At 42.4% G+C, this 16,811-nt stretch overlaps 1 protein-coding gene across 1 annotated transcript in view; it reads right to left on the bottom strand.

Moving 5' to 3' along the window:
- The window catches only part of FAM227A (family with sequence similarity 227 member A), a gene marked incomplete at its 5' end in the record, with an annotated part of 78,196 nt that overhangs the window by 24,974 nt on the left and 36,411 nt on the right, over positions 1–16,811 (bottom strand). The window contains 2 exons of the mRNA XM_082739026.1: positions 8,547–8,641; positions 15,340–15,427. Of these exons, the coding sequence (XP_082595152.1) occupies positions 8,547–8,641; positions 15,340–15,427 (183 nt within the window). The remainder of the gene's footprint in view (positions 1–8,546; positions 8,642–15,339; positions 15,428–16,811) is intronic.

Here is a 16,811-nt window from a genome sequence, read left to right as displayed (position 1 = left end):
GTACAGGGACCGGGGGATCAGAGTGGAAAGGACTGGCTCCTAGCCACAGCACTGGGCAAAGGCTGGCCAGTGTGCGAGATGAGAAGTTCTGTAACATCAGATCCAAGGGGCAGGGAGAAAGCAGAGTAGGAGGTAGAGTGAAGGGCTGGCATCAGACATCTGGCAAGAGGAAAGAGTTGGTTTGAGAGCCAGAGCTGGGACAAACCCAGCAGATGGTCTGCTGGAGAGCCCGGGGGTAAAGCTGGTTTAAAATGACCACTTGGGCCCTTAGGAGGTTCTTTGTTACCCTAGATAAAAATCTGACTCTCTGTAATTCTAACCCATCTTCCTCCAGAACCATGTGTTACGGAATGGTCCTTAAAATATTGGAGGAGAGCACCTGACCTTCTCTATGTCTTGTCTTCTCCAATCCAATAACTCCTAGACAGACTCAAGGCAGATGCTTCCGTCTGCAGACATGTTCGGTGAAACGTTCTGAAGTGGAACTGTCCTCTTTCTCCTTCTGCACCAACAGAGCTTCCCTTTTGGAAGTTTTTTATTTTGACACTTGAAGATCATTTTTCAGATATCTCTGAGGATGAAAACCTCTATTTCTTTTTAACAAAATAAATTCATGTTCACTGTGAAAAACCCATATAATATTTTAAAAAAGATAAAAAGTAAAAGACAAACGTCTTCCTCATCCCCACTTGCAGTGCTAAGAATAAATACTATGAACACTTTTCTGGGTATCCTTCCAAGCCTTCTTGTTTGCACATACTGATTTTATACCAAAAATATATTTCAAAAATAAAAATGGAATCATACTCTACATAATGTGTTGTTACTTATTTTCCACTCACCAGTAACTAAATATGCTACCAGTAATATTCTCTTGATTTATGAACTTTAGTCATTGTCAACTGACTTCTTTCCTATCAGAAGTTATATATCTGTCTCATTGGATGATGTATGTTGTCTACCTTGGATTTGGCTCCCTCTGCCCTTCAAAATCCCTCTCTAAATAAATTCCCCAACTGACCAGTGTTGACCAGAGGTAGGGACATCTCCACGCCCCTCTTCAGCAGGAAGAAGTTATAGAAGGTAAGACCTTCCGCCGCCCTTGGCAATCTTAAAGATTTAAGATTGTTCAGGGAGGGAAAATGATGAGAATAAAGGCAAGAGAAATGCAGATAAAATTAAATTTCCTTAAAAAAATTATATTTCCTTATAGCTTGCAGCCCACTGATAAAATACCTGAGACAAGCAGAGCGTGACAGTCCTCAAGAAACTCACAGCCGCCTCAATGTCAAGTTTTGTGAGAGACTAAAAGCAGCCTTCGCTTGACAACCCCAGAGCTCCAGGATCCTGTGAGTTTTCTTTAACAGGCAGAAATCCCTTTAGAGACTTCTGTTATCTCTACTCTCTCCCCCACAAAACTTAAAAAGTATGTAATGAGTCACTCTTCACAATCTCCGTGCAGCTCTTTCTGCCCACGAGTCCTGTCCCCATGCTATAATAAGAGTGCCTGTTTGTACCTTTAAAAAAAAAAAAAACCACCCAAAAGCAAGCAAACAAACAAACAAAAACCCCTTCTCATTGTTTTTAATAGCAGCAGCATCCATATTATGGATATTTCACAATTTACTTTTTTATCTATGGAAATTTAAGTTTTCTTCATTGTTGTTTTTTTTTCTTTTTCCCCCAGTCCAGGTTAATGTAATGGATGGCCACAGATAAACATTTCTTTTTTGTTCTTTTTTTTTTTTTTTTTAAAGATTTTATATATTTATTTGGCAGAAAGAGATCACAAGCAGGCAGAGAGAGAGATGGAAGCAGGCTCCCAACTAAGCAGAGAGCCCAACGCGGGACTCGATCCCAGGACCCTGGGATCATGACCTGAGCCGAAGGTAGAGGCTTAACCCCCTGACCCACCCTGGTGCCCCTACATATGAACATTTCTACAGGGTAGAATATCTGAAATGGAATTGCTAGGTCATAGGTATATACATTTAAAATTTTAATGGGATGCTCTAAACTCATGATATAACATAAAAAATGCTAGTAACTATTTTAAAAATCCTTTTCTTTTGTTTAAAGATTCCACTTACTTATTTGACAGAGAGAGAGAGAGAACATGCACAAACACAAGCAGGCAGAGTGGCAAGCAGAGGGAGAGGGAAAAGGGGACTCCCTGCTGAGCAGGGAGCCCAATGCTGGGCTCCAACCCAGGACCCCAGGATCATGACCTGAGCCGAAGACAGACACCCAACCAACTGAGCCACCCACGTGCCCCTTAAAGTCCTTTTCTTTCTTTCTTTCTTTTTTTTTTTTAAGATTTTATTTATTTATTTGACAGAGATCACAAGTGGCAGAGAGGCAGGCAGAGAGAGAAAGGGGGAAGCAGGCTCCCTGCTGAGCAGAGAGCCCAATGCAGGGCTCGATCCCAGGACCCTGAGATCATGACCTGAGCCAAAGGCAGAGGCTTAACCCACTGAGCCACCCAGGTGCCCCTTAAAGTCCTTTTCAATAAATGGAGGAGCTTGCAAGAAAGTAAGGAAAATCCTTTGAGGTCTAGGAAAGTGAGGGAGTCCTGATGTTGGATGTCTGGGTTGAGAACAACTTCAAAGGGAGGTGTAGATGAGAGTCCTTTCCTTGCTCCTGGTGCTAAGCCAAAGGCTCTACTGTTCACTGGTCTGCGGGTTGTTTGATACGAATGTCTCTCTCCAGTTACCGATGTCCCCTTCCATTCCTCTTGTTACTGGGATGTAAAAAAACCATGTTAGCTGGTACCAGAATTTACCACACACAGAGGGTGACGTAGAGAATGTTGCGGTCTGGAGCCTACGGCCAAGAAGGAATTCTTGAGACATCTTTGGTGCAAAAAGGTGGTTTTATTAAAGCACCTTTATTAAAAAGGTGCTTTTATTTATGACAGGATGCGTGGGCAGAAAGAGAGGCATTGGGGTCGTGAGGAGTGGCGGATTAAATGCTTTCAAGTTTGGAGCGGTGTTAGGGATAGCGTAGGTCTGTGAGGAATTTTGGAAGCAAGGTTTCCAGGACCTTGAGAGGTGAGCTGTTGTCAGGAAAAGGTCATTTATTACTGTCTAGTGAAACCCTAGTCCTGAGACCCTTCAAATGTATATCAGTGGGCCATATGCTTGGAGGATGATTGCCAACATGTTATCTTGGGGTTAGAGATAAAGGAAATTTCCAAAGGAATTTTTATATGTTAGACTCACAGCACCCTGGGGGTTGGGCTAAGATTGCCTTTGCCCTTAGCAAAGTGCCAATATTGAGGCAGCTGAGCTCCCAGGGGAAGGTCACTCCGCCTGTCTCGAGGATTGGGCTGTAGGCAGTAAGGAAATTCAATTTTGTTCTGTTGCCTTTGTTTCCCACAGCAAGGGGACTGCTCTTGCTCAGGAACACATGTCAATTAGCCACTTGGTGAGAAGCTTAGAGCCAAAGGCAGAGGAGGGCTATGCTGCTCTGAGTCAGAAATGAGCGGGAGTTGGAGATTCCAGAAAGAGAAGAAAGGAGAGTGGAGAAGGCTGGGGATGGGGTCTAGCCAGCTGGGCGACTGCAGGGTCTGTAAGAAGGGTAACTCACACGACTGTTCTCGGCAGTACTGGGATAGGGTCCCCCTTCTTTCCACTTCTTTAAACCCAGTAATACCTTCTATCCACACTACACACATGCAGGCCTGTGTGGGCAGTTTTGCAAAACTGAAGGGAAGAGGTGAGCTCCATCTTTGGGCGACATGATATGAGCAGAAGAGGAACTCAGCGCCAGGAAAAACACAAGGCCCCAGAGTTCACAGACACGTGGGGAGAGGACTGGGCTTCAAACAAATCATATAGCAAATGCTTGAGCCAGTCTTTAACTAAATTCAAAGGAGCAGAGTGACCCCTGGTGACATCTGGTTATGTGAGTAGAGTTTCTGCATTGTGAATAGGTGATAATAAAAATATTGTAGAAAAAGTTAGAATATTTCGTATACTCTTAGAGTGATAAATATCTTTCTTTGTAAGACACAAAATCGAGAAGCCATAAATGAGAAGACCAATAAATGTGACTGTAAAAAAAATGAAATTTTCTCATAAAAAATATCATAAAGTAAAACGATTAAATAGTAAACGTTTTTGCCAAACATATGACTAAGAATTGAGCTTCTACAAATGAATAATGAGCAGAAGACTAAGAAACTCAACCTCAGAAGTTGAAATATTTCTACTTCGGAAAAAAAATTTTAAAAAGACACAGGCATTTCACAGAAATATAACTTCCAAAGTCATATATATATATGTGTATATATATATATACATATAAATAAAGGGTGACTTTATATATATATATAAGTATATATATAAATAAATAGAAATAAATAGAGGGTGGCTTTATATATATATATATAAAAGTATATATATATATATACACTTAGTATATATCTATATATATAGATTATATATAGTATATATAAGTATATATCTATAGATATCTAGTTCTAGATCTAGATATCTATATATAGATTTAGATCTATATCTATATATATAGTATATATAAGTATATATCTATATAGATATATACTTATTATATACATATACTTAGTATATGTATATAGTACATGTATATGTATATATACATATATAGATATAGACTTAGTATATATAAAGCCACTATATATAAATAAATAGAGGGTGGCTTTATATATACTAAGTCTATATCTATATATATACATATATATGTATATATATAAATAAATAGAGGGTGGCTTATATATACTAAGTCTATATCTATATATGTATATATCTATATATGTATATGTATCTATATATGTATATACATATATATTTATATATATAAATCTATAAATACATAAATATAAATAAAATAAATACATATAATATAAATATATATAAAGCCACCCTCTATTTATTTATATATATGTATGTATATATAATTTATTATATATATATAAATACATATACTTATATACTTACATATATATACTTATATATAAATATATATACTTATATACTTATATAAATAAGTGTGTGTGTATATATATATGTATATATATACATATATATATAAATAAGTAGAAGGGTAGCTCAGTTGGTTAATGTTGCCTTTAGTTCAGGTCACGATCTCAGGGTCCTGGGATTGAGGCCCATGGGATCCCTTCCCCACCTTCCTCGCTCGTGCTATCTCTCTCTCTCTCTAATTAATAAACAAAATCTTTTTTTAAAAAAGACAACTTCTCTCATAATTAAAGCATTAATACTGAAACAATAAAAAGTACCATTTCCCCCTCATGAGAATAGCAACAAAAAATTTGATAATGCACGACACTGGAAACGGTACATGGAAGATCTCTTGCATGCTGCTGGTGGGAATATAAATTGGCACAACTTCACTGGAGAGCAAATTAAGATGTACTTTGATTTAGCAATTCCACTTCTAGGAATGTTTCCTACACGTGTATTTGTTCATGTGAGCCAAGAAACACTTAAACACTAAGATGTTCAAGGTAGCAGTATTTATAAGAGCAAAGACTGGAAGCACCCAATGTCTACTGCTAGGAAATGGTTAATGAACTATGGAACACAGGTGTAAACATGAAAACAGCATGTAATGGATCTCCAGGTGCTCTCATATGGAATATTACCCAAGATACACTGAAGTCAGAACAGAGTCTGATTTAGAGCATAGAATCTGGAGTCAGACGGCTCAAGTTAAAATTCTGGCTCAATCAACTTCATCTAAAAATGCGTAAGGGGTGCCTGAGTGGCTCAGTCGTTAGGCGTCTGCCTTCAGCTCAGGTCATGATCTCTGGGGTCCCGGGATCAAGCCCCACATTGGGCTCTCTGCTTAGCGAGGAGCCTGCATCTCCTTCTCCCTCTCCCACTCCCCATGTTTGTGCTCCCTCTCTCATTAGGTCTCTCTTTATCAAATAAAATCTTAAAAAAAAAAAGGCAATAGATTGGAATAAACATTTCTCCAAGGAAGATATACGACTTCCAATAAACACATGAAAAGATGGTCAGTATCACTCACTAGCCAGTAGGGAAGTGGAAGTCAAACCACAGTGAAATACATCTTGATGCCAACTGGGATAATGGTTATGAACGAATGGAAAAGAAGTATTGGCAAGGGTATGGAGAAAACAAACCCCTTACATGTTGATGGTCAGAGTGTAAAATAATGCATTTGCTGGGGTGCCTAGGTGGGTTAAGCCACTGCCTTTGGCTCAGGTCATGATCTCAGGGTCCTGGGATTGAGCCCCGCATCGGGCTCTCAGCTCAGTGAGGAGCCTGCTTCCCCCTTTCCCTCTCTGCTCTGCCTCTCTACCTGCTTATAATCTCTGTCAAATTAATAAATAAAATCTTTTTTAAAAAATGGTGCATTTGCTGTGTGAACAAGTTTGGCATTTCCTCAAAAAGTGAGACACACAATTACCCCATGGCCCAACAATGCGACTGCCGGCTATGTACCCAAGAGAACAGAAAACCTACATGCACCCATAAACTTGTACGTGAATGTTCACTAAGATCTAAAAGATAGAAAAGACCTCAATGTCCATCAACTGGTGAGTGGATAAACAAAATGTGGGGGTGCCTCGGTGGCTCAGTCATTAAGAATCTGCCTTCAGCTCAGATCATGATCCCTGGGTCTTGGGATGGAGCCCCACATTGGGCTCCCTGCTCGGCAGGAGGCCTGTTTCTCTCTCTATCTCCCTCTCCTGTCTCTCTCTGTGTCAATAAATAAATAAATAAAATCTTTTTTTAAAAATGTGGATTATTCATATATGGAATGTTATTCAGTCAAAAAAAAGAAATGAAGTACGGATAGATGCCATTAACGGACAAACCTTGAAAACATAATGCTGAGTGAAAGGAATCCGTCACAGAGGACCACATATTGTATGATTCCACTTATATGACATGTCCAGAGTAGGCAGATCTCTACAGATAGAAAAGTAGATTGGTGGTTGCAGAGGCTTAGAGGAGAGGTGACTAGGAAATGACTGCTAATGAGTATACAGTTTTTTTCGGGGGAGCAATAAAAATGTTCTAGAATTAGATAGTGGTGATGATTGTACAACCTTGTGAAGAAATTAAAAAGCGACTAAATTGTACATTAAAATGAATTTTTTCATAGGGTTATGGGAGGATTAAATGAGTTAATATATATGATGGGTTTAGAAATGTTTGGTATACACTACGTACTCAGTAAGCATTAGCTATACTGTCTTAGGTTGAAAAACCAAAGTGCAAAATCATGTATTTTCTATTGCAGTTTGTGTATTTAAAAAAGTGTTTATATCCCTTGACATCCGTCAGCCATTTCTACAAGGATATATGGGAAAATAGCCTTTGCCTCTGCGTAGGGGGCATAGGGTCTGGCATGGAAGAGCAGGGGGGAGGGGCGGAGGGAGAAGCAGAGAAGCTCCCAGAGGAGCTGGGAGCCTGATGTGCAGCTCAGATCCTGAGCCAAAGACAAATGCTTCACTGACTGAGCCACCCATGCGTCCATTTTACAGAATAAGGTCAGAAAAGCTAAACAACCTGCTTAAGTAAGAGGCAGAGGTAAACTATGGAGAAATGAAGAAAGTTCAAGAACTTGGAAGGTGCCATGGATGTAAACTACCGTCTGCAGAGGTTTGTGGGGGAGTTAGGGGTGGAAAGAAGAGGAAAGAACACATATTAACCCAGGGTCTTTCAAGTTCTGGGGACTTTGCTAGTGGCAAAGCTCAGAGATGAAAAGCTCAAGCTCAGAGTCAGACAGGCTTGCCTGCAAGTCTTGGCTTTATCACTTATTTGCTTTGTGAATTTGGATAATACTCTGAGCATCACTTACCTCACTAATAAGCTAAAGAAGAGCAGGACTAATTATCCCAGAGAACTGAGACAGGAAAATAAAATATATTGCAAATATAGGTTTAGTTTAATATCTGATATACAGTAACTGATCATTATTTATTATCATTACTACCTTAGGTAAACCTCATAAGAACACCAGGACCTAGAAATTATTGTCCCCATTTTCTTGAGTAGGAAACGGAGGCTCAGTGCTCTTTTTATTAACCAAGGCTCCTGAATTCCAAGCGGATAACTTAAATCCCTGCAGAAATCCAGATGAAATGCTCACTCAACTAACTAGTACCTACCTCACCCTTAGGAGCTTCCTGACTGTATCACCTTAGTCTACAATCAGAAATACCCCAGTTCTAGGGGCATCTGGGTGGCTCAGTTGGTTGGGCGACTGCCTTTGACTCGGGTCATGAGCCTGGAGTCCTGGGACTGAGTCCCACATTGGGCTCCCTGTTTGGCAGGGAGTCTGCTTCTCCTGCTGACCTCTCTCCTCTCATGCTCTCTCTCTTGCTCTCAAATAAATAAATAAAATCTTAAAAGGAAAAAAAAAAAAAAACTAAAAAAAAAAAAAAAGAAAAAAGAAATACCCCAGCAGTTCTTACTCTGACATCTTCACAGAGCCAGCTTTTCTCACCAGATCTCCTAGCTCCTCTTAAATCATCTCTACTATTAAATTTCCAATCATGTACTCACCTGCTTGGGAAGCATGTTCTCACGTTCTCTTGCTTCTGATATCCTCTTGACTAGTTTTGAAGCTTTCCTCAGGACCAGAGTCTGACCAGGATGCTCTGTCAATACAATGTTAACAGGAAAGGGCTCATTGGAGCTTTTCAGCTGTGATGGGAAAGCACATATGGCAGACCTCAGCTTCCTATTACTGTGAAAATGCCTGCGTGTATTCAGATCATTGGGAGGTGCTAGAAGTAGCAGCTGAGGTAAATTCATGCAGTTTTACTTGCATTTTAGCCAGATATACACCTGCAGCCATATATTTGTCCTTCTACTTATCTTTCCATCCATCTATTAATCCATCCAGTAAATATCTACTGAGCATCTACTATGTGTTAGGCCTGTGCTCAGTGCTGGAAGTAGACTATCTTCAAGGAACTCATGGTTGAGTGAGGGGGAAAAAAAGCATGCAATAATAAGGGTAAGACCAACTCAAGGCTGTGCACAGAATTCTCTACAAGTGGCCACAGAATAAGGAAGGAGAGGTTTGATGGCCTCAAAAGTGCTATGCAGAGGTACACCTAGCTGGCTTAGTCAGTAGACCGTGCGACTCTTGATCTCAGGGCCATGAATTCAAGCCCCATGTTGGGTGAAGCATTACTAAAAACAAACAAACAAACAAACAAACAGACAGACAGACAAAATAAATAAACAAATAAATAAATAAATGCTAAGCAGAATCATGAAAAGTGTTGAGGATAAAAGAGCCAACTCTTGCACAAAATTATGACTCTTCAGTGGAAAAAAGTGAATAGACTGTCTTAAAGATGGGCTGAGAGAAACAACAGATCATCTAATAAAGGGATAACAATCAGAATGACTGCAGAGTTCTCAATAGTAACAAGGGAAGGCAGAATACAATAGAATGAAATCATCAAAGCACGGAGGTAGACTTCTGTACCCAGCAAACTATCTTCAAAAACAAAGGTGAAGGGGCACTGTTGAAACCATCAGATGAAGACTGTAAATCAGTCATTATAACAAAGTTGTAAGTAGTAAAGGCGAACACTTTGAAACAAATTAAAAAAAAAATAGTAAGTCTCAGTTGGGGGAAAAAAAAAAGCTACGACAGGGAACCAAATAGAAATTTTACAACTGAAAAATAAAACAATTGAAAAAAAAATCCACTGGGTGGGATCAATAGCAGAACTGAGGTGACAGAGGAAAGAGACAATGAACTTGAAGATAGATCAACAGAAATCCAATTTGTCTTCAACAAAGCAGGAAAGAATATCCAATGGAAAAAAGACAGTTTCCAACACATAGTGTTGGGAAAATTGGACAGCCACATGCAGAAGAATGAAAGTCGACCATTTCCTTACAGCATGCACAAAAATAGACTCAAATGGATGAAAGACCTAAATGTGAGAGAGCAAATCCATCAAAGTCCTAGAAGAGAACATAGGCAGCAACCTCTGTGACCTTGCCCATAGCAACTTCTTGCTAGACACATTTCCAAAGGCAAGGGAAACAAAGGCAAAAATGAACCAGTGGGACTTCATCAAAATCAAAATCTTTGGCACAGCAAAAGAAATAGTAGACAAAACCAAAAGACAACTGACAGAATGGGAGAATATAATTGCAAATGTCCTATCAGATGAAGGGCTAGTATCCAATATATACAAAGAATTTATCAAACTCAACACCCAAAGAACAAGTAATCCAATCAAGAAATGGGCAGAAGACATGAACAGACATTTCTCCAAAGAAGACATCCAAGTGGCCAAGAGACAGATGAAAAAATGCTCCACATCACTCGGCATCAGGGAAATACAAAACAAAGCCACAATGAAATATCACCTCACATCAGTCGGAATGGCTAAAATTAACAAGTCAGGAAACAACAGATGTTGGAGAGGATGCAGAGAAAGGGGAACCCTCTCACACTGTTGATGGGAATGCAGGCTGGTGCAGCCACTCTGGAAAACAGTATGGAGGTTCCTCAAAGTTGGAAATAGAGCTACGCTATGACCCAGCAATTGCACTACTGGGTATTTACCCCAAAGATACAAATGTAGTGCTCCAAAGGGATACCTGCACCCCAATGTTTATAGCAGCAATGTCCACAATAGCCAAACTATGTAAAGAGCCCAGATGTCCATCAACAGATGAATGGATAAAGAAGATGTGAGATATATATATATATATATATATATAATGAAATACTACTCAGCCATTAAAAAAAATAATAAAATCTTGCCTTTGCAACAATGTGGATGGAACTAGAAGGTATTGTGCTAAGGGAAATAAGTCCATCAGAGAAGAACAATTATCATGTGATTTCACTCATATGTGGAATTGACGAAACAAAACAGGATCATAGGGGGAGAGAGGAAAAAATAAAACAAGAAGTCATCAGGGAAGGAGACAAACCATAAGAGACTCTTAATATAGGAAACAAACTGAGCGTTGCTGGAGGGAAGGGGGCGGGGATGTGGTAACTGGGTGGTGGGCATGAAGGACGGCACACGATGTAAGGAGCAGGGGGTATTATGTAAGACTGATGGATCACTGCCCTCTACCTCTGAAACTAGTAATTCCTTGTATGTTAATTATTTGAATTTTAACTTAAACATTTTTTTAAAAGATAAGTTACCAATTTGTGTGATTTTCTGATACCAAATGTGTGGTTCTACACTTCTCCAATTCTCTGATACAAACTGGGTCTCCATTCAGTTTAGTTCCAAATCTACCAAATCTGAGTTAGCCTCAGATCATACAAGTTAAAAAACTCAGTCTGACAAAACCATCTCCACTTTTGGCACCAGTCTCAAATGGGATGCCCAGTAACCCATAGTTCTATCCAGGCTATTACAAATTTGGGGGTTCCTGTGACCCACTCTCAAGTTTGATAATTCACTAGGATGACTCACAGAATTAGGGAAGTGCTGTATTTACTATCACTGATTTATTATAAAAAATGAAACTTGGGAGGGGTGCCTGGGTAGTCGCTCAGTTGGTTAAACATCTGCCTTTGGCTCAGGTCATGATTCCGGAGTCCTGGGATCAAGCCTCATGTCCAACTCCCTGCTCCACGGGCAGTCTGCTTCTCCCTCGCCCTCTGCCACTCCCCCTGTGTGTGTTCACTCACTCTCTCTCTCTCTCAAATAATGAATAAAATCTTTTAGAAAACGGGCAGCTCAGAAAGATGGAAGAGATACATAGGGCAAGGTATGGGGGTGGAAGGTCCACGCCGTCCTCAGAGTGTAACCATATTCCCAGCCTGCTGATGAGCCCAGCAACCTGGAAGTTCACCAAACCACACTGATGAAGAGGGTTTTTTTTTTTTTTTTAAGTTTTATTTATTTATTTGACAGAGAGGCAGGCAGAGAGAGTGTGAGCAGAGAGCCCGATGCAGGACTTGATCCCAGGACCCTGAGACTGTTGGGTCCCCAATATTGGGTCCCCCAATAATGGGTCCATGGTCAAAGGAGCGAGACTGATACAAAGCTAAGGTTAAGCAAAGCTTTACTTCACGCCAAGCATCAAGAATCAAACCAACCGTCAAACTGACCTTTCAGGGCCACCCCTTACAGAGAGGGCGACCCCACCCTGCCTCACAGACTTTTTTTTTTTTTAAAGATTTTGTTTATTTATTTGACAGAGATCACAAATAGGCAGAGAAGCAGACAGAGAGAGAGAGGAGGAAGCAGGTTCCCTGCAGAGCAGAGAGCTGGATGCAGGGCTTGATCCCGGGACCCTGGGATCCTGACCTGAGCCGAAGGCAGAGGTTTTAACTCACTGAGCCACCCAGGCGCCCCCTCACGGACTAACTTTTATCGAGCAAAGGCCATGTGGTTGAGCCTGGCCACACACAGGTGGCCAACGAGATTGTAACACACAGAGAAAACTGCACAGTCATGCTAGGTTACACATGGGTGGCCAATTGAATTACAATTCACCCCATAGTAACTATTTGAACTAGCATATAACCTTGGTTAGAACTGGCGCCCAAAAGGCACCCAAAAGGTGGAGCCCACACTCTGGTAGCTAGGGAGACAGTATGCATGCTCTACTGATTGCATGTCTCCACCTGACCTGAACCACCCTTGTATTTGGGCTTTGTTACCTGGGACTGGTTTCCTGGACTTACTTTTAAGTAAGTTCCCTGAGGAAGGGGCAGGGTCAGTTTAAGTTTTACTGCATAAACAACAAAATCACTGTTTAACCGGATGGAATTACTCTGGCTAAATAGGCCCCTTACATCTTCCTCTTTGACTCATGGGTCTTCATGAACTGAATAGACAATTGGCCTTTGTTTTTGTTTTTAAGTAGATGCCACATTCAGCATGGAGCCAGACGTGGGGCTTGAACTCACGACCCTGAGATTAAGACCTGAGCTGAGATTGAGAGTTGAATGCTTAACTGACTGAGCCACCCAGGCGCCATCCCTATGATTTGCTTAACAGCATTTTCTTTCTGCTAGCTTACATTATTGTAAGAACACAGCCTATCCTACATATAACATACAAAATATGTGTGTTGGGCTGGCAGGAAGGGCTACCAAAGATGGCGAAAGTTCCCGCCACAAGACCTGAGCTCGGACAGGAGAACAAAGGCCCAAGCAGGAACCTGAGACCCCCGCCCCGGGCTCCTGTGGACCAATGGGATCCCGATGAGCAGGCAGGATATCCAAATAAGGGAAACTTGCCCAAAGACCCCTGAGCTTTCCCCAAGACCCCTTAAAAGCCCCCTCCTCCCTGCCTTGGGCGCGACTTCCGCCACTCTGCTTTCCAGAGTGGCGGAACCTCGCCCGAGGGTGTCCACCTCCTCCCGGCGCAACTTTCCTGGCTCCCCTTCTCCTGAGCCCTGAAACTTCGCCGGAGAGTGTTTTTAATAAATCTTGCCTTGCACCCACTTTGCCTGGTGTTGTGTTTATCTCGCCGGAAAAAACTTTACAATGTGTTTATCAACTGTTTATGGGGTTGGTGAGGCTTCTAGTTAACACTAAGCTATTAGCAGTTAAGGTTTTGCCGGGGGGAGTCAAAATTATACATGAATTTTTGGCTGAGTGGTGGGATCAGAATCCCTAACCCCTGTGTTGTTCAAGAGTCAATGCATGTTTATGTTTTGGAAAGTCTCCTACAAATATTTACCTCTGTTTGAAATCTGGCTATATCTCTCAAGGGTAGTTAGTTCCCCAGTTGTTGCTGTTGTTGTTTTGTTTTTGTTTGTTTGTTTGTTTTAAAAATTTTTATTTATTTATTTGAAAGACATAGATCACAAGTAGGCAGAGAGGCAGGCAGAGAGAGAGAGAGAGGGAAGCAGGCTCCCTGCTGAGCAGAGGGCCCTATGATCCCAAGACCCTGGGATTATGACCTGAGCTGAAGGCAGAGGCTCAACCCACTGAGCCACCCAGGCGCCCCTGTTGTTGTTTTAAAAACAGCTTGATTGAAATATAATTCACATACTCTGAGCCTTTATTTCTCCATCAAGAAAAAGGATTGTTTAATTTTTTTGGAATAATGATGACATGTACATAATTGTCTAGAATGATATTTAGGAGTTCCTGTTCTTTGTTCCTTCAGGTTCTGTATTTGTCTACTTGGCATCCTGTAGTTCCAGGGCAAAACTAATGGCCAAAGTTCTTCATGTCTCTCCTGTAACCCAGAGCCCATGCTCTGGGCCACCTACTTCTCTAACTCTCATAGACAACGGCAGGTTTTTTTCCCCCATGCCCTAATTCACCCAGACACCAGGTGCCAGATAACGAGGGACGGCCCCTATGCCCCAAATCCCCGCAGAAACACTCCAACTAGCTAACCCTAACCTGTTGCCCTTACATGCCTTATCTTTTGTAAAGAAATTCTGGTAAAGGCCATGGCCTATGGCTTCCCCTTGCTCCATTCTGCCTCCTGATGGACCCAGCTGCTTCCCCCATGGCCCTGCGTGGTGCACCAGGCCTCTGTTTCTAGCAGAACTGTGAGTGGCAAACTTTTATTTCAAAGGCATCGGCCTCTCTGTGTAGTCACTCAGTCTCCTTCATAAATTAACACCTGGACACAAATCATTTCCTACCTCAATAAATGCTGGTTTCTGAAGGCACCGTGGAGGGGGCAGTAATCCTGTCTTAGGTTTTCTTCTTCCATTGCTAACAACCTCTCTTCCCACAGATATTAGCACTGTGCTAAACTCATCATCAAAGTGGAACTTAATCTGTGCTTGTTGAACTGAAAAATAATTCTTTTTTTTTTTTTTAAAGAGCTTATTTATGGGGCGCCTGGGTGGCTCAGTTGGTTGAGCTACTGCCTTCGGCTCTGGTCACGGTCCTGGAGTCCCGGGATCGAGTCCCGCATCGGGCTCCCAGCTCCATGGGGAGTCTGCTTCTCCCTCTGACCTTCTCGCCTCTCATGTTCTCTCTCACTGTCTCTCTCTCAAATAAATAAATAAAATCTTAAAAAAAAAAAGAGCTTATTTATTTACCTACTCATGAGAGACAGAGAAAGAGAGGGAGGCAGAGGGAGAGGGAGAGGTAGGCTCCCCGCAGAGCAGGGAGCCCGATGGGGGACTCGATCCCAGGGCTCTGGGATTATGACCTGAGCTGAAGGCAGATGCTCAACTGACTGAGCCACCCAGGCGCCCCCTGAAAAATAATTCTGTCCTCTCCTCAGATACTACTTGGTGCCGAGGCCCCAGGCTCGAACTACAGGTGTAAACTAGGGTGGCAAACTATGTTTGGACAAACCCAGGCACCTAGGTCTTGGGAGGTCATAACTATGTCAAACACCTACATTTCCTTTTTAGGTTGTTAATTTACCTTTTGTGGCATTCTGGGTTTGGGGTGTATCTGCTGAATTCTTCTTGCCCGAAGAGTCTTTCTCAGTGGTTGAATTTAGACCAGGAGACTCCAGGGGAGGGGAGGAGAAAAAGAAAAAATTTCATAAAACCGGTTCTGAGAGGAATACAGAGCATATGAAATTTCCTAGACACATCTCATTGTTCTTAGAGACAGAACACGTGGAGGGAGACCAGTACTCAGCCCTCCAACCCGGGAGCATGGCCAAGAGGTGGCTGATATGGAAAACGCACATCCTAGAGATGGAGCAGCCCGGGGCACCGGTCCCAGCCCCTGTCCCTCAAAGTAGCTGCTAATCTTGGACAAGTCCCTGAACCTCTTGGTGGTCTTGGTTTCCCCCTGGGTCCCTAGCAGGATGAAGTCAGCACGTGCGTGCAAAGCTCATGGGAAGTGTTGTATGAGCACTGCTGCCGTTGCTTACACACTCCTACACCCCACCTCCCTAAGGAGACATTTCACTGAGCAGCTACCGCTGGGTCTGCCACTGGGCGCACCCTGGAACCTGGGCCCTGCCCCGAGGAGCTCCCCACTGAGCCACAGGAGAGAGCAGGAAATAAGACAGTTACGCTGAGGGGTGGGAAGTCTCACCTATTTCTTAGAGAGGTGATGTAAGTTGGGGTTGGGGGAGTGACAGACTCAAAATGACAGTGGTTCAAACTAGGTAGAAATTTCCCTCCCACAGAACATTCTGAAGGTAGGCACTGCGGGGCTAATATGGTATTTCGGCGGTGACAAATCCTTAGGGACTCTGATTTCTCCCAGCTCGTGGTTACCACATTCCTAAGACAGGAGGCTTGTTCTTAGGATCCAAGATGGCAGCCAACGCTCTCCAACATTGGGCGACAACACACAGTCTGCCACAGCTATACGAGCAGAGTATCATCGGAAGCCAGGGTGGGGAACGCTCAGGATTTTGTCTTGGGGGGAACTGGAGGGCTTCCAAGGAGAGAAGACACTTCTGTTCTGTCTTTGAGGAGGAAAAAGCATTGGGCGATGTTGAACAGATGGCCCACCACGCCGCAGACAAGCAGTCCACCAACCGCAGCAGCCACTTTGCTTTTATAGAAATACGGTATTTGAATGGGAGGCACGCTGCGAGGACTTCCCGTGTCCATGCAGCTGGCTGTCCAATGGCTACTGATTTTTTAGAGCATAGAAATGGGTCCTGGGATGTACGAGAGAGAAAATGCTCCCAGCTCGAGGAAGCATCACAGCTCCTTGCTAACAGGCTTCAGAGATCTGTAGTCCAGCAGAGAATAAATGCACTCCAACAGACTCTAATCCTGGGTGTAAATCTGTTGGACAGGCAGTGGGGCGGTCCCCATGTTGGTAGAGGTCAGGTCCGTGGTCTGGGCTAAGTTGTTCACCTCTTGAGTCTACAGCTTCCTTTTTCAAATAACAATAATAATTACCTGCCTGCAAGGGTGCGGAAG

The sequence above is a fragment of the Mustela nivalis genome (assembly GCF_964662115.1).
Source record: "Mustela nivalis genome assembly, chromosome: 7".
Taxonomy (NCBI): domain Eukaryota; kingdom Metazoa; phylum Chordata; class Mammalia; order Carnivora; family Mustelidae; genus Mustela; species Mustela nivalis.
The sequence above is the reverse complement of the archived record's forward strand: the minus strand, read 5'-3'. Positions and strand labels throughout refer to the sequence as shown.